The 18,436-nt window shown below is 50.9% G+C and overlaps 1 protein-coding gene across 1 annotated transcript in view; it reads left to right on the top strand.

The window, feature by feature from the left end:
• Positions 1-18,436, top strand: part of DEPDC1B (DEP domain containing 1B) — an 86,652-nt gene that overhangs the window by 24,422 nt on the left and 43,794 nt on the right. The window contains exon 3 of the mRNA XM_025983517.2: positions 15,145-15,280. Within this exon, the coding sequence (XP_025839302.1) occupies positions 15,145-15,280 (136 nt within the window). The remainder of the gene's footprint in view (positions 1-15,144; positions 15,281-18,436) is intronic.

The following is an 18,436-nucleotide window of genomic DNA, read 5'->3' as shown; positions in this document are numbered from 1 at the left end:
GATCTCAGTCGTTTTGCCCTTATTAGTCCTTGGTTTAAAATCTAATTTGTCAGATACAAGGATTGCTACTCCAGCTTTTTTTTGATGTCCACGAGCATGATAAATGGTTCTCTTCCCTCTCACTTTCAATCTGAAGGTGTTTTGGGGTCTAAAATGAGTCTCTTGTAGAGCAGCATATTGATGTTTTTTTTTTTTTTTAATCCATTCTGATACTCTGTGTCTTGATTAGAGCATTGAGTCTATTTACATTCAGAGTAATTATTGATAGATACGGATTTAGTGCCATTGTATTGCCTGTAAAGTCGCTGTTCCTGTAGATTGTCTTTATTTCTTTCAAGTCCTTGTTGCTTTTGTTTTCTTGCACACTCAAAGTATATCTTTTAATATTTCTTGCAGGGCTGGTTTAGTGTTCATGAACTCCTTTAGTTTTTGCTTGTCTCAGAAACTTTTTATCTCGCCCTCTATTCTGAATGACAGCCTTGCTGGATATAGTATATCCACGTGAATATATCATGTGCTTTTCTGGCCTGCTACTAATAACCTCTTGTGTCTACTCTTTCAGGTGAAGGACCTTTTGTTCCTAGCTGCCTTCAGAATTCTCTTTATTTATCTTGGTATTTTGCAAGTTTGATAATGATATGTCTTGGTGTTGATCTGTTTTTGTTGATTTTGAGGGGAGTTTTCTGTGCCTCTTGGACTTGAATGCCTGTTTCCTTACCCATATCAGGGAAGTTCTCAGCTATAATTTGTTCAAATAAATATTCTACCTCTTTTTTCCTGCTCTTCTTCTGGGACTCCGATGATGTGGATATTATTGCACTTTGTGCAATTGCTGAGTTCCTTGGGTATATTCATGACCTAATAGCTTTATTTCCCTCTTTAGCTTCATTATTTTCCATAATTTTATCTTCTCTATCACCTATTTGTTCCTCTGCTTTTTCCATCCTCATTCTGATTACAACTAGGCAGTTTTGCATCTTAGTTACAGCATTTTTTATTTTGGCCTGACTGGTTTTTAGGTCTTCTATCTCTGTAGCCAGGGTTTCTCTGGTGTCTTCTATGCTTCTTTCAAGCCCAGCTAGCATTCTTCTGGCTGTTGTTGTAAATTCTTCTTCAGATATATTGCTAATATCTGTTTTGGACAAATACCAGGCTTTGATTTCTTCTTAATCTTTTGGGGGAGAACTTCCATTTTGTCATTATGTCTAGGTTTCTGGGCTTTTGTTAAAAATTTTTTACTTTAAAAAATTTTTAATTAATTAATTTTTTTTTTTTTAGGTTTCTGTTTTCTGCATCTTATGAAAGCTTATTATGTTTCCTGCTCATGAGAGTAATTCTATATTAAGAACAGGTCATAGACTGTCCAGGGCCTAGCAATTCATGTAGTATTTCTGGTGTATGCTGTGTGTACCCTGCTGCTGTGTTTTGGCTTCTGTTTCCCAGACATCAGTCTTCTAGAGTTCCTCTTTGCTTGCAATGGGGAGTGCTTGCACCTTTACCTGGGTGCACTTTGATTGGTTTATTAAGACCAGTTAAAGAAAAGAAAAGCCTAATCCAAGAACAAAGGAAAAGTAACAAAAGAAACAAAATCTATAAGCCTGATTCTGAAGAAAAAGGAAAGAGAGAGAGAGAGAGAGAGAGAAAAGCCTGATACCAAAATTGAGAAAAGGAAACAAACCAACAAATGAACAAAGAAACTGTAGACCTGATTCCAAAGGAAAAAAAAAAAGAGCAAACAATTCAAAATACAAAATACAAGAAAAAAAAAAAAGAAAGGAAAGAAAGCCTGGTCTTATTTCCACCAGAACTGAAGCTGACGCTTTGGAGCACTCTGATCAGTAGACTTGGTACACGTGGGGGTGGCGGGTCGGTCTGAAGCGGAGGCCACTGCCCTGGCTCCTCACACCTGCCCTGGTAAGGATGCCCCCGCTGGGCGCAGGGGGACAGGTTCGGCGTCAGTGACCCCAGCCTTCAGTGGGGGCGCGGTGCTTTCTCCGAAGGCCCCTGTGTGGGGAGGGCTGGTGGGACATGATGTCTCCCTGTGCCCCCCTCCCCGGGGGGGGGGACCTCGCAGGAGAGCAACCAGTCTCCGCTCCTGGGTCCCAGGCTTCGGTCAGATCCCTGCCCTCGACCTCTCGGCACGGCTGAGCCCGGCGCCACGGTTGTCCCTTTGGCTGGGGGCTGGGATTCAAAACTCCAGATCTTGAAGGAGCGGGCCCAGCGCACGCTGCGCGTCCCCGGAGGGGAGAGTGGTGGCGGGGCCTGTGCGGAGGGAAGCGGGGCCGGTCGTCGCCTCTGCGCTGTGGCGGCCGCTCGCTGCCTCCCGGCCCGCTGCCCCCCGGCCTGCTGCCCCCCGCTGCCCCCCGCTGCCCCCCGGCCCGCTGCCCCCCGGCCCGCTGCCCCCCGCTGCCCCCCGCTGCCCCCCGGCCCGCTGCCCCCCGCTGCCCCCGGCCCGCTGCCCCCCGCTGTCCCCCCGCCCGCTGCCCCCCGCTGCCCCCCGGCCCGCTGCCCCCCGGCCCGCTGCCCCCCGCTGCCCTCCCGCTGCCCCCCGCTGCCCCCCGGCCCGCTGCCCCCCGCTGCCCCCCGGCCCGCTGCCCCCGGCCCGCTGCCCCCCGCTGCCCCCCGGCCCGCTGCCCCCCGCTGCCCCCCGGCCCGCTGCCCCCGGCCCGCTGCCCCCCGCTGTCCCCCCGCCCGCTGCCCCCCGCTGCCCCCCGGCCCGCTGCCCCCCGGCCCGCTGCCCCCCGCTGCCCCCCGGCCCGCTGCCCCCCGGCCCGCTGCCCCCCGCTGCCCCCCGGCCCGCTGCCCCCGGCCCGCTGCCCCCCGCTGTTCCCCCGCCCGCTGCCCCCCGCTGCCCCCCGGCCCGCTGCCCCCCGGCCCGCTGCCCCCCGGCCCGCTGCCCCCCGCTGCCCCCCGGCCCGCTGCCCCCCGGCCCGCTGCCCCCCGCTGCCCCCCGGCCCGCTGCCCCCGGCCCGCTGCCCCCCGCTGTTCCCCCGCCCGCTGCCCCCCGCTGCCCCCCGGCCCGCTGCCCCCCGGCCCGCTGCCCCCCGCTGCCCCCCGCTGCCCCCCGCTGCCCCCCGGCCCGCTGCCCCCCGGCCCGCTGCCCCCCGCTGTCCCCCCGCCCGCTGCCCCCCGCTGCCCCCCGGCCCGCTGCCCCCCGCTGTCCCCCCGCCCGCTGCCCCCCGCTGCCCCCCGGCCCGCTGCCCCCCGCTGCCCCCCGGCCCGCTGCCCCCCGGCCCGCTGCCCCCCGCTGCCCCCCGGCCCGCTGCCCCCCGCTGTTCCCCCGCCCGCTGCCCCCCGCTGCCCCCCGGCCCGCTGCCCCCCGCTGCCCCCCGCTGCCCCCCGCTGCCCCCCGGCCCGCTGCCCCCCGGCCCGCTGCCCCCCGCTGCCCCCCGGCCCGCTGCCCCCCGGCCCGCTGCCCCCCGCTGCCCCCCGGCCCGCTGCCCCCCGCTGTTCCCCCGCCCGCTGCCCCCCGCTGCCCCCCGGCCCGCTGCCCCCCGCTGCCCCCCGCTGCCCCCCGCTGCCCCCCGGCCCGCTGCCCCCCGGCCCGCTGCCCCCCGCTGTCCCCCCGCCCGCTGCCCCCCGCTGCCCCCCGGCCCGCTGCCCCCCGCTGTCCCCCCGCCCGCTGCCCCCCGCTGCCCCCCGGCCCGCTGCCCCCCGGCCCGCTGCCCCCCGCTGCCCTCCCGCTGCCCCCCGCTGCCCCCCGGCCCGCTGCCCCCCGCTGCCCCCCGGCCCGCTGCCCCCGGCCCGCTGCCCCCCGCTGCCCCCCGGCCCGCTGCCCCCCGCTGCCCCCCGGCCCGCTGCCCCCGGCCCGCTGCCCCCCGCTGTCCCCCCGCCCGCTGCCCCCCGCTGCCCCCCGGCCCGCTGCCCCCCGGCCCGCTGCCCCCCGCTGCCCCCCGGCCCGCTGCCCCCCGGCCCGCTGCCCCCCGCTGCCCCCCGGCCCGCTGCCCCCGGCCCGCTGCCCCCCGCTGTTCCCCCGCCCGCTGCCCCCCGCTGCCCCCCGGCCCGCTGCCCCCCGGCCCGCTGCCCCCCGGCCCGCTGCCCCCCGCTGCCCCCCGGCCCGCTGCCCCCCGGCCCGCTGCCCCCCGCTGCCCCCCGGCCCGCTGCCCCCGGCCCGCTGCCCCCCGCTGTTCCCCCGCCCGCTGCCCCCCGCTGCCCCCCGGCCCGCTGCCCCCCGGCCCGCTGCCCCCCGCTGCCCCCCGCTGCCCCCCGCTGCCCCCCGGCCCGCTGCCCCCCGGCCCGCTGCCCCCCGCTGTCCCCCCGCCCGCTGCCCCCCGCTGCCCCCCGGCCCGCTGCCCCCCGCTGCCCCCCGGCCCGCTGCCCCCCGGCCCGCTGCCCCCCGCTGCCCCCCGGCCCGCTGCCCCCCGCTGCCCCCCGGCCCGCTGCCCCCCGCTGCCCCCGGCCCGCTGCCCCCCGCTGTCCCCCCGCCCGCTGCCCCCCGCTGCCCCCCGGCCCGCTGCCCCCCGGCCCGCTGCCCCCCGCTGCCCTCCCGCTGCCCCCCGCTGCCCCCCGGCCCGCTGCCCCCCGCTGCCCCCCGGCCCGCTGCCCCCGGCCCGCTGCCCCCCGCTGCCCCCCGGCCCGCTGCCCCCCGCTGCCCCCCGGCCCGCTGCCCCCGGCCCGCTGCCCCCCGCTGTCCCCCCGCCCGCTGCCCCCCGCTGCCCCCCGGCCCGCTGCCCCCCGGCCCGCTGCCCCCCGCTGCCCCCCGGCCCGCTGCCCCCCGGCCCGCTGCCCCCCGCTGCCCCCCGGCCCGCTGCCCCCGGCCCGCTGCCCCCCGCTGTTCCCCCGCCCGCTGCCCCCCGCTGCCCCCCGGCCCGCTGCCCCCCGGCCCGCTGCCCCCCGGCCCGCTGCCCCCCGCTGCCCCCCGGCCCGCTGCCCCCCGGCCCGCTGCCCCCCGCTGCCCCCCGGCCCGCTGCCCCCGGCCCGCTGCCCCCCGCTGTTCCCCCGCCCGCTGCCCCCCGCTGCCCCCCGGCCCGCTGCCCCCCGGCCCGCTGCCCCCCGCTGCCCCCCGCTGCCCCCCGCTGCCCCCCGGCCCGCTGCCCCCCGGCCCGCTGCCCCCCGCTGTCCCCCCGCCCGCTGCCCCCCGCTGCCCCCCGGCCCGCTGCCCCCCGCTGTCCCCCCGCCCGCTGCCCCCCGCTGCCCCCCGGCCCGCTGCCCCCCGCTGCCCCCCGGCCCGCTGCCCCCCGGCCCGCTGCCCCCCGCTGCCCCCCGGCCCGCTGCCCCCCGCTGTTCCCCCGCCCGCTGCCCCCCGCTGCCCCCCGGCCCGCTGCCCCCCGGCCCGCTGCCCCCCGCTGCCCCCCGCTGCCCCCCGCTGCCCCCCGGCCCGCTGCCCCCCGGCCCGCTGCCCCCCGCTGTCCCCCCGCCCGCTGCCCCCCGCTGCCCCCCGGCCCGCTGCCCCCCGCTGTCCCCCCGCCCGCTGCCCCCCGCTGCCCCCCGGCCCGCTGCCCCCCGCTGCCCCCCGGCCCGCTGCCCCCCGGCCCGCTGCCCCCCGCTGCCCCCCGGCCCGCTGCCCCCCGCTGTCCCCCCGCCCGCTGCCCCCCGCTGCCCCCCGGCCCGCTGCCCCCCGGCCCGCTGCCCCCCGCTGCCCTCCGCTGCCCCCCGGCCCGCTGCCCCCCGCTGCCCCCCGCTGCCCCCCGCTGCCCCCCGGCCCGCTGCCCCCCGGCCCGCTGCCCCCCGCTGTCCCCCCGCCCGCTGCCCCCCGCTGCCCCCCGGCCCGCTGCCCCCCGGCCCGCTGCCCCCCGCTGCCCCCCGGCCCGCTGCCCCCCGCTGCCCCCCGCTGCCCCCCGGCCCGCTGCCCCCCGCTGCCCCCCGCTGCCCCCCGGCCCGCTGCCCCCCGCTGCCCCCCGCTGCCTCCCGGCCCGCTGCCCCCCGCTGCCCTCCCGCTGCCCCCCGGCCCGCTGCCCCCCGCTGCCCTCCCGCTGCCCCCCAGCCCGCTGCCCCCCGCTGCCCCCCGGCCCGCTGCCTCCAGCCCCTTCCGGATGCGCTCCAGACGGGGTCCGGCCGTCCTGGCGGCCCCGGGGTCCCCGCAGCCGGCCCCTGGGGCGCACCCTGGCTGCCCTCGCCGCTCTGCCGCCGCCTCGGCGCCCCGGGCCCTTCTCTCCCCCACCGCCCGCCTCTGGGTCTCAGCCGCGGGCTCTCCCGGCTGCTTCCCTAATCCCGGGGGGGGGGGATCCCCAGTCGCCGAGCGTGCGGGCTGCCGGGCCTGGGTCCTGGGCCCGCCCCGGGGCTCCTGCGCGGTGGTGGGTCGTGGACGGCGGGCCCCGGGCCGCAGGCCGGCCGCTCTTTGCAGCCTCCTCTCTTATTCAGCTTCCCCCAGACACTGGACGTTCCTGGTACAGCCTTAGGCAGGAGGGCGAGATGCAGTCCTTGGCGGTCTTCCGGGGTGCGGATCCTGTACCCCCGATGGTCTCGGCCGGCCCCGCGGGCTGCCGTGGGCTTGCCCGACCCCGGGTTTCTTGGGAACCAGTGTCAGGTCACCTCCTGTAACAGTCACTCTCCGCCTGGCTTTTCTTGCACAGAGCCTGAGGTTTACCGAGGCAAGGAGGCAGGCTGGCCAAAGCGGTAGATGCTGCGAGTTTCTGCTGATGCTAAAGAAGCAGTTTTAGCATACATTATGGGAAGAACTTTGTTTTTGCATTGTCATTTATGCCTCAGATTTATTAAGATTTATAAACGGTGTTTTCCTTGCAGTTTAGATGCCTTGGAATATTTTGTATTGATTGATTAAGTAATACATTCTACTTTGTTTCAAGTAAGGTCATCAGAGGATAGTAATTCTGGAATGGTTTATTCTATTTTTTAAAAGATTTTATTTTTCAGTAATCTCTGCACCCAACATAGGGCTCAGACTTAAAACCCTGCAATCAAGAGTCTGCTTCATCCCCTGAACCAGCCAGGCATCCTAGGAATGGTTTGTTTTTAATTATTTTTTTTCCAACCAAAATTTGGCAATAGAGGTGGCAGTACGAGACCTGGATTGTTGTAGTGGATGGTTAGCCGTGGCTGATTCCTCTTCCGGTCTCATTTTATTTGGTGTACAACTAGATCATTCCTAAGCGACTTTATATTTTAGGGATCCAAGATGCTAATGTTAGGATTAAATTTAGAATCCTAAAAGCAAAGACAAGTATAGTCCACTAGAGGGAGCTCTGCTCTTTTTAAATGTTCTCCTTTGTATTTAAAAATAGATTTCATGCAAGAGTGTATACACTTTATCTGAATAATTTATATAAGAATAATAAAGTGAATACCTGTTTACTGACAATTTGCACATTCTTCTCCAAGAGATCATCAATATCCTGTCTTCTGTGTTAATAATTTCCTTGCTTCTCCTTATTGTTTTAACACTCACGCTTGTATCCATAAGCAATGTATTGCTTTAACTTCTGAATATTTTTCTCTGTTTTGAACTTCATAATAACAGATATCAGAGAGTATGTGTTCTTCTCTGACTTGTTCTTTTCTTTCTCATGGTTTTTGAGATTCATCCATGTGGATGTCTTTTTGGTTATGGAATTTTCTCAGCTACTTTATATTCTATCAGTATATCACAGTCCATTTATCTGTTTCCCTCCCACTGGAGATTTGGGTTGCTTCCAGTTCTTTGCTTTTATAAACAAGGCTGCCATGAACGTTTATGGACATGTCTCCTTTAGCACATGTGTACAAGTTTCTTTAAGCTACTCAGTTACATAGAGTGGAATTAGTTTAGGGGATATTGCTAGGTAATGCCAAACCATTTTCCATCGTGGCTCTGCTAATTTTTGTCCCCAGTAGTAGAAAACATTTGGTATTGACTAACTTAATTTTTCCCAATCTGTTAAGTGTGAAATGCTTGTGATGTTGATTACTGATAGGTGCCTCTTTTGTATGTTTATTCATTATTCCTGATTCTACATCTGGAGATACCTGGTTCATGTCTTTGGACTTCTTCTATAGGATTTTTTTTCTTCTTATAAATTTTTAGGAGTTTAAAAATACATATTCTGGATATTCATCCTTTTTTCAGTTATTTGGATTACAAAGATCTTTTTTTTTTGTTTTATTTATGGCGTCTTGACAAGCAGAAAAGTTTTATTTTAACATAAGTGAATGTGTCAGTCTTTTTTTTTTTACACTTTGTAGTTTTTGTATCTTGCTTGATCCTTTCATTACTGAAAGACATTTTTTTATCATATTCTAAATTTTATGGTTTTACTCAGGATTTTTATTCATGATATGAAGTTAGGGTTGTTCTGATTTTCTGTTTCTGAAAAACAACCTATCTCAAACGTTAGTGTCTAGAATTTAGAAAGAGCTCATCTGGTAGTTTGTCCATTATCCTTAAGGCACCAGTTGGGCTACAAAAGTTCACTTCCAAGATGACTTCTTTCTCTGCTCAGAGATGTGGTTGGTGCCTTTGTGCTTCTTCGTCCCTCTCTCTTTTTACATGGGGTTTGATCCTATCGCGCATCTTCACACAGGTTATTCTTTTTGTGGCGTAATGGTCTTAGGGTGATCATTATCCTTACATGGTGGCTGGATTCCAACCACTCTTGGATATGTCCCAAAGGCAAATATTTCCAATAGGCAAAAGGAGAAAACTGCCAGGCAGCTAAGCTAAGGACTAGGCCTAGAATTGGTAAAGCATCACTTTTGCCATATTCCATTTGTCAAAGCAGTGACTGGGATTGCTCACCTTCCGGGGGTAGAGAAATCTTATCTTGTTGAGTTTTTTACCTCATGAAAGCCACATTGAGAAAGAGCCAGCCACACTGGGGAAAGCTGGACAATACCGTTGTGGCCATCCTTGCAAAATGCATTCTGGTTACAAGTGGCATTCATTTGCAAACTGCATTCATTGCCTGCCTCAACTCCTCAAATATATCCCATTATGGTGTCACATAAAGCAATCACAGGCCCATAGCACTTCTAAAGTGCAGTTGAACATAGGTCTGCCATTTCTTGATTAGGACAGAGTTCTGCTTCCTGTGAGTGATTCTGCATATTTCCTGGCTTTTCCCCCTGGAGTCTTGGCTCTACATGCTTAGTCATTTTTCCTTTTCCATAAGGAATGGCCCATCTTGGGGCACCTGAGTTGGTTAAGTGTCTGCCTTCCACTCAGGTCATGATTCCAGGTTCCAGGGATCAAGCCTTGTGTTGGGCTCCCTGCCCAGCAGAAAGCCTGCTTCTCTCTCTCTCCCTTTGCCACTCCTCCTGCTTGTGCCCCACCCACCCTGTCAAATAGATAAATAGAATCTTAAAAAAAAAAAAAAAAAAAAAAGAAATGGTTCATGTGTACAGGGGAATAGCTTTCTCATATGCTTCTTGCTTATGAAAGCTTTAGATTCTTGACTGATTTTTACATTTTGAACTGTTTCCTTTTTAGTCCAAGTGGATGGTGATTCTGCTAGTGTTACTGTCTTAAAAATGCTGTGACTTTTCTATGAGTTTTAGTGTGGTTTACTCCATTAGACAAAATTCACACAAATGTCTTTGAAACAGGCTCTTTTTTGCCTGGGCTGCTTAGGAGTCTGCTATGGTACAAATCCTCAAGATTCTCCCCCCCCCCCCCCCCCCCCCCCCCCGCCAAGATTCTTAAACTCTCAGTTTAACCAAGATGATCTGTAAGGTGCTGCCTTCAATCTTTTTGAGGTTAGGGTAAAAGTCTTTTTTTTTTTTTGAAAAAAGATTTACTTATGTTAGAGAGAGAGGATGTGTTTGTGTTCGAGAGCAGTGGGAGGAGCAGAGGCAGAGGGAAAGAGAGAATCCTCAAGCAGACTTCCCTGCTGGGTGCAGAGACCAATGTGGGGCTTGATCTCAGGACTCTGAGATGGTGTCCTGAGCTGAAATCAAAAATTGGCCGCTTAACCGAAGGCGCCACCCAGGTGCCTCAATTAAAGTCTTTTATAGTCACACATGTGACTGCTCTGAGACCATGTTTTATTTTTATTTATTTTTTAAAGATTTTATTTATTTTTTTCATGAGAGACACAGAGAGAGAGGCAGAGACACAGGCAGAGGCAGAGGGAGAAGCAGGCTCCATGCAGGGAGCCCAATGCGGGACTCGATCCCAGGTCTCTAGGATCACTCCTTGAGCTGAAGGCAGACGTCTAACTGCTGAGCCACCCAAGCATCCTCTGAGACCATATTTTACCAGAAACATCTTGAATTTGATATTGGTCGTAAGGCCATTTTTACCTTGAGAATCTTTTGGGGCAGCCCGGGGGGCTTAGCAGTTTAGCGCCGCCTTCAGCCCAGGGCGTGATCCTGGAGACCCGGGATCGAGTCCCACGTCAGCCTCCCTGCATGGAGCCTGCTTCTCCCTCTGTCTCTGCCTCTCTCTCTCTCTGTCTCTCTCTCTATATCTCTCATGAATAAAAAAAATAATCTTTTGTTGGGGGAGTTTGGGGATGATAAATAGTTTTGTTTTTGAAACAAGTCATGGGTCCTTTGAATTTCTTCTAAATTCTGCTTCAAAACTGAAGCAGTCCTTCTTCAGTTTATCTCTATCCATACCTTGTTATCAAGGCTAAAAGAAACCAGCCGGCACTTTGAACATTCATCCTGGAGAACTCCTTCTCCACATCCACCTTTTTTGTACTTTTCATGTTGCTGCAGGTGACAGTTTTGACTGAAATTGGTGCTACTATGCAACATGGGTCTTTATGGCCTCCAACCACCACTTCCTGACATTTGTTCTAGGCTCCCCTAACATGTCTTCCTGAGCTCTCCAGGCCTCCACTGACAGCCTGTCCTGATAGAAATGCCACAAATTTCTATTCTGCTTTTCTGTTTTTGTGTAACAAAACTATGCCCAAACACAGTGGCTTAAAACAATCATTGTTATTTTTACATAATTTGGGGGGGGGGGAGTATTAGCTGGACATTGCCTGGGGCTGTTGAGGCTGGAAAATCCACTTCCAGGATGACTTCTACGTGCCCAAGTCTGGAGCTGCAGTGCTCCTTGACCTCAGTTTCCTTCCGAGCAGTGTCTCATCTCCCATGGCCTCTTTTTGTTGCTTAGGCACCTCTCAGTATGCTGCTCTCAGGGGCGTGGCCCTTTTGTACCTGATGGCTGGATTCTAAGAGCTTGGCAATGAGCCTGGGAGTTCTATGAGACAGGAAGGGCGTTCCAGGCCAGTTAAGGGCTGTCTCATTCCTACCATCTTCTAGTTACTAAAGCAGTTGGAGTGGGATCACCCAGACTCAAAAGAATAGAGAAACACACTCAGAGTACCTCTTGATAGGGTAGTGGCAAGATCACTTGCAAAAGACCATGTGGATGGGAAGTGCCTTTGTAAAACATCTTTGGAAGTACACTCTGTAGCAGGGATGCAATTTCACATTTCCCAAAGGGATAACCAGTTGGACAGTCCATACTTTCTTATTGATCTGTAATATCTCTTCTCTTGTAAATCAGGTTTCTAAATAAATATGTATGTTTGTTTTAGATTGTCTGTCTAGACCCATGATGTTCACCTGGGAACCATTTTTTAGGGGACAGTGTCTGGAAATATTTTTGGTTATCTCACGTGGGAGGGTGTTCTATTAGCATCTAGTGGATGGAGGCCAGAGATGCTGCCGGACAACTCACAGTACATGGGACAGCTCCACACGGTAAGAATTATCCAGCCCAAAATGTCAGTGATGTTGAAGCTGAGAGTCCATGGTCTTTGCCATCAGTGCTGCCCGACTGTGTTATCTTAAATAGCCTCGGTAGCTGGTAGGGCAAGTCACCTCACTTTGTTTTTCTTTCTTTTTTTTTTTTTCACTTTGTTTTTCTTCTTTAAGAATGTCTTTTTTAAAATATTAATTCAGGGATCCCTGGGTGGCGCAGCGGTTTGGCGCCTGCCTTTGGCCCAGGGCGCGATCCTGGAGACCCGGGATCGAATCCCACGTCGGGCTCCCGGTGCATGGAGCCTGCTTCTCCCTCTGCCTGTGTCTCTGGCTCTATCTCTGCCTGTGTCTCTGGCTCTGTCTCTCCTTCTATCTCTCAAGAATAAATAAATAAAGTCTTAAAAAAATAAATAAATAAAAAATAAAAAATTAATTCATTCATGACAGACAGAGAGAGAGAGAGAGAGAGGCAGAGACACAGGCAGAAGGAGAAGCAGGCTCCATGCAGGGAGCCCGACGTGGGACTTGATCCCGGGTCTCCTGGATCACACTCCGGGCTGAAGGCAGTGCTAAACCGCTGGGCCACTGGGACTGCCCAAGAATGTCTTGATTGTTGTTGGCCTCTTGCATTTCCATATACATTTTACAGTCAGTTTATCATGTTTCATAGGAAACTTTTTTTTTAATAATAAATTTATTTTTTATTGGTGTTCAATTTGCCAACATACAGAATAACACCCAGTGCTCATCCCGTCAAGTGCCCACCTCAGTGCCCAGCACCCCGTCACCCCCACTCCCCGCCCTCCTCCCCTTCCACCACCCCTAGTTCGTTTCCCAGAGTTAGGAGTCTTCCATGTTCTGTCTCCCTTTCTGATATTTCCCACTTATTTTTTTCTCCTTTCCCCTTTATTCTCTTTCACTATTATTTATATTCCCCAAATGAATGAGACCATATAATGTTTGTCCTTCTCCGATTGACTTATTTCACTCAGCATAATACAGGAAACTTTTTATTTTGATCAGAATTTCTTCGTAAGTATCTATCTTCATGAGGAGTATTGACATTGACATTTTACTGTTGAATATGGGTATTGAATCTTCTTATTTAATATATCTATCAATTTACATCATTAGTGTCTTTCAATAAAGTTTTGTAATGTCCCTATTAAATAAATAGGGCTTGCAAATCTTTGATGCAAGATGGTTTGTTCTCTTGGCCTGTTCGTTGTGAGGCTTTCAGTAAGTTTGCTTTCCTCTTTTGGGGCTTCATTTCCCCAAGTGAAAAATGTGACATTTGGATTAGGTCATCTGTGACAGGCTTTGAAGCCTGAGATGACATAATTGGAGTCTTAAAATTACAGGGAAAACTCTCAGTGCACGCAGTAAAAGAAGTCCATGAGGGGGAGCTCTGCTGCATTTTCATCTTTGGCCAGATTGCCCTAAAGATCCCACACCTGCTGTGACAGCTGCAGATATTATGGCAGAGATCTCATCTTCCCAGGGTGAAGGAAGAATGTGGCTCCCTGGTAGCTCTCCTATCACAGTTCTCCACATGAGAACTACCACTTTGGTTTTTGGAAGGTATTAATTGTTTCTGGGTGTGGGAGTACAGGAAACACATTTTGAACCCAGGAGGACATTTATGGGGTCATCCTTATTGGACAAATGAATAAACTTTAACTGAGACACACTGTTACTTGCCAGAAGACAACACAGACTGTTGGTGAGAGAATTAGGGCTGGAACTCAGGTCATATTTTCACACTTAAGTTGAAGGAGTTGGGACGGTAAGCAGTGGGTATTAATGGTGGGGTGAGGGGTAGGGATGGTGTTTAATTTTTAAGGAACTGAAAGATGGGTGACCTGTGAACTCCCTGGACATGTTTGTAACATTATATGTGTGTGTAAATGTGAGAGTGTGTGTGTGTACCTGAGTGTGCACACGTGCTATATACTTTGGTTGGCAGTAGGGCAGTAGGACTTTTTTGTGATTGTTGGCTTCTTAGCAATAGGATCGGACTTCTGCAAGTCAGCCTTTACTTAAGAGTCAGAGTAACTTTCACTGGCTTTGGAGATTTATTTAATTTGTATTTTGGAATTGTTTGGAAATAACTGCCTTGGAGATAACTTGATTAAAAAATTTAAGCTGTCTTTCAGTTTATTTATCTTTAACTCAATTTAATTTCATTTTTTTTCTCACTGACTTTTCAAATAAAGTGTAGTTATTGGATATTCTTTTCAGAGAAGATGAAACTCACCTTAATTTCATTAGCCATCCTTTTTCAAGTCTCTTATGACTATTCTTGAAATATTCCTCTGTAGTGCTTATTATTTGTGATTCTTCTGATTCACCTCAATACAGACTTTTTTTTGGTAAACTATAGACATTTAAAAATTCTTTATATCTCTATGCATTTTCCTTAAGAATAAGATCTTTATTGTTTATTTGAATTATTTTTCCTGTGGGTATCATGGATAAGATTTTAAACCTTTGTTTTGGCTTAAATAAATAAAAAGTAAACTACCTCCTGACTTCCATGTCAACGTTAAGAAGGAGAGTTCTTGGGACACGTGGGTGGCTCAGCAATTGAGTGTCTGCATTCGGCTCAGGGTGTGATCCGGGAGTCCTGGGATCAAGTCTCACATCGGGCTTTCTGCATGGAGCCTGCTTCTCCCTCTGTCTGTATCTCTGCCTCTCTCTCATGAATCTTAAAAAAAAAAAAAAAAAAAAAAAAAAGAATTCTTGTGTTACTCTTTCAAGGCAATGCAATCTCTCTTTCTAACAAACAGAAAAAGCTCCTCTGAAGAAAATTTGTATTTAACTACTTTTCTGTTACTCTTTATCAGATGTGGTCAAGACTAGCTTAAAGAGAGTTAGATTGTACTTAGGCTTCTCTGTGTTAGTCCAGGGAGTGATGGTGCCAATGTCTTGGAGAGATAGGGACAGAGAAGCGTATAAAAAGGCAAAGAAGGACATTGGGTAGCTTTCCCCTCCTCTAAGTGAAGTGTTCCATATACAAAGGAAAGAGGATTAATCTATACCTGAATTAGTCATAAAAATGAATATTAGGCTGCAAGAGTCTTGTGCCAATATATTCTTTCTCAGCAAGTATCACAGAGAATTCATCTGTCCATAAGTTCTATTTATATATGTACCATCTATAAATTCTGGAGAGAGTTGCGAGGGGTAAGGATTTCAAGCTGGGTGAAAGAAATGGATATTACTTTAGCAGCCCATGAAGAACATCTTTAATCATGAAAATCATTTGATAAGAGAACAAATTTTATTTATTTCATAATGTGTCACATGTTCGATTCCTGTTTTTCTTCATAAATGTTTATGATAGGCGTAATGAATGAACATTGAAAAAAAATCCCATGTTGGGTACAGTAAGCCATACGTGATAATTTGATTGAGTATGACCTCATTTATTATCTGAAGTTTGGAATTATTACATAAATTCTCAAGGATACAAGAAATGAGAACTATTGTTAAAATACCCCTATGTCTCCCATTGACAGCAGTAATAAAGATTTCCTTCTTGGTTTTTAGATTTCCTCCTTCTTCACCCCTGAAACCATATCCAAAGAAGCCTGCATACCAAAAGGATGTTATTAAATTTCCCGAATGGAATGACCCCCCACAGAGCACTTCACAGGAGAACATCCCAGTAAGGCCAGTTGTGATGGTAAGTGTGTTATTAAAAGATGGGCAGGGAGGTGGATGTAGAGTGGGAGGGTGGTGGTAGTGATGGTGGCTCGGGGTGAGGCTACAGCAGCCAGAAGTAGGAAGTGATCTGTGAACCACCAGCCTTAGTCTACTTCTTTTTATAAACAGTGGTCTAAAAGTACTTTAAAACACTAGCTTATGTGTCAATAGCTGAGAGAACAGTAACAGAGAAAGATTAGCTGTTGGCCTCTTTCTCTCTTGCCTGTTGACATTTTGACCAAATACATAGTAGCTATTTTCATAGGTTCAGACCAAGCAGGTTTCTGTGGCAACTCCCTTATATAATCTCCTTTTCTCCTGTGTTCTAGAAGTTACCCTTTTCTCTCTTTGTGTACTCTTGAATTTTGTTCTTAGTATTAGCAGTTGAAAGTAAGAAGGTTAGGGTGTGAAGTATTGTGGAATGATCCCTAATAGATGAACAACGGTAGATTCTGCTAGTTTTGGAAAAAAACTAATAAGCTTATTGTAGAATAGACTATAATTTTTTTGCATACTTTTTCTTAAAAGTATTCTCAGTAGAAGGCTACTATGATTGAGACAATGTTAAAAAATAAAACAGAGAAGAACTTTTATATGGCACTTTTTCAGAATTGTACTCACAAAATTTTTTTAAGTTAATATGGTCTAATAGATGTCCAATTCATACTTATTTGCAGAGATGTGATGTAAACATTTTAGGCAATTTAATTAAAAGAAAAACCTTTTTTTTTTTTTTTTCCTGAAGAGATTGTATTCTCTCTTTGAAAAGAATAATAGTTAAGAAGCTTAGGCTTTTTTTTTTTTTTTTTTAAGATTTTATTTATTTATTCATGAGAGACACACACAGAGAGAGAGGCAGAGACACAGGCAGAGGGAGAAGGAGGCTCCCTGCAGGAGAGCAGCCTGATGTGGGACTTGATCCTGGGACCCCAGGATCATGCCCTGAGCCGAAGGCAGACACTCAACTGCTTGCCACCCAGGCGTCCCAATTTTTTCAAAGATAATTCAGGAAAAAGAATGACACCAGGACAGAAATAGAGACTCCGTAAAGACTTATGGGTTTGTCAGGACAGTGATGAATTTGGTTTTAAGTATGTTTGATGATAAACATGGTTTGTATTAAATGGAGGTGTCTCATAGGCAGATGGAGATAATGATCCTGGAACTTAAAGGCAAGATAATATTTGGAAATCATTAATTTAGTCATTCAACAAATATTTATTGGGTGTCTGCTGCGTACCATGTATTTTGTTAGGCTCCATGGATACAGTAATATGTGATACAGTTTTAACTCTAAAAAGGCTCATAGTCTAGTGAAGCATACAGTACAAAAATAGATAATTAGAAAACAAAGTGGAAATACTTTGGGTATTTGAGAACTTTTAATTCATTCCTAATGAGGAGTACTTAATCAAGGCCTAGCTGATAGTTCCTGTCTAGAGAAAGTTAAAATGTAAGTTGCATGAGATCAGATAAATTTTTTTTGAACATTTTCATTTCAACATCTAGCATGTTCCCATTGATAGAGTGGTTATTCAACAGACATTTTTCTTTTCTTTTTTTTTTTTTAAGATTTTATTTATTTATTCATGAGAGAGAGAGAGAGAGAGAGAGAGAGAGAAGCAGAGACACAGGCAGAGGGAGAAGCAGGCTCCCTGCAGGGAGCCCAATAGGCGACTCCATCCCAGGACCCCAAGGTCACTACCTGAGCCAAAGAAAGACGCTCAACTGCTGAGCCACCCACAGGTGCCCCTGATTTCCTTTTTTCAGTCGGTTGGGTGTCTGCTTTCGGCTCAGATCATGATCCTGGAGTCCCAGGATCGAGTCCTGCATTGGGCTCCCTGCTCAGCAGGGAGTCTGCTTCTACTCTGCCCCTCTCCCAGCTCATTCATATTCTCTCTCTCTCTCTCTCTCTCTCTCTCGCTTTCTTTCTCAAATAAATAAATAAAATATTAAAAAAAAGAAACAATTTTTCTTAAAGAACTTGAGCTCATCATTCATTTTTTTCTGTTCTACTTTCCCGGTTTCTGTCTTTGCTTCCTCTTTGCTTGTTGGTTTTTGTTTTTGTTTTATTCTGTCTTTTATCTTGCTTCACCATTTATACAAATAAAAAATATATGATAATAAAATAAAACTTGTGCTTGTTGAGGGGCAGTACAGTGTGGAAAGGAATCTTGATTCCTACATTTACCAGTTATTTGGGCTTGTTTCTATGTTTTTTTTGTTTTTGTTTTTGTTTTTGTTTTTGTTTTTGGTTTGGGCTCAGTTCATAATCTCAGAGTTGTGAGATCAAGCTCTGCATCGGAATCTGTGTTGGGCACAGGGTCTGGTCTGCTTGAGATTTTTCTCTTCCTCTCCTTCTACCCCTCCTGCCCTATGCTTACACATTCTCTCTCAATAAATTAATAAAATTTTTCTTAATGGTGAAACTGAGATGGTAATAGTACCCTCTGGGGTAGGCTTGTTAGAATCAAGTGAGGTCATACCTATAGAGTGCTTAAAGTCGTGGCTGGCACACAGGTGTTCAGTAACTGTTAATTACTATTGATGTTACACATTTATTTAATAGAATTGTTTTTAGGCAGAAACAAAGGAAAATAAATTACTCATGATATCATCCAGAGAGAATTGATATTAACATTTATGTGGTGTATCCTTTTTACCACACAAATTTTTAACACAAAAATGAGACCATGTTGAGCTTTTCATAGCCCATGTTCTTCACAATGTGCTTAGCTTTTTTATGTTATTAGACATTTGACATCATTTTTTAATATCTGCATCTTATCTAATATAAAAGTAATATATTTTATTTATCCAGTATTTTACTGTCAGGTATATACTGTGTTTCCAGTTTTTTAGTAAACAGTTGTAATGAGCAATATGTTTACAGATAAATAGTTGAATATATCCATGGTGTTTCTTTCTTTAAAAAAAAATTTTTTATTTATTGAGAGAGAGAGAGAGAGTGTGTGAGCATAGGGCAGGAGGCGTAGGAAAGGGAGAGAAGAATCTCAAGCAGATCCTGCGCCCAACACAGATTCCAATGCAGAGCTTGATCTCACAACTCTGGCATTATGAACTGAGCCCAAACCAAGAATTGGATGCTGAACTCAGGTGGCCCCATGCTATTTCT

Source organism: Vulpes vulpes, chromosome 2 (assembly GCF_048418805.1).
Source record: "Vulpes vulpes isolate BD-2025 chromosome 2, VulVul3, whole genome shotgun sequence".
NCBI lineage: Eukaryota > Metazoa > Chordata > Mammalia > Carnivora > Canidae > Vulpes > Vulpes vulpes.
Note: the sequence above shows the minus strand (reverse complement) of the source record. Positions and strands in the feature narration are given on the sequence as shown.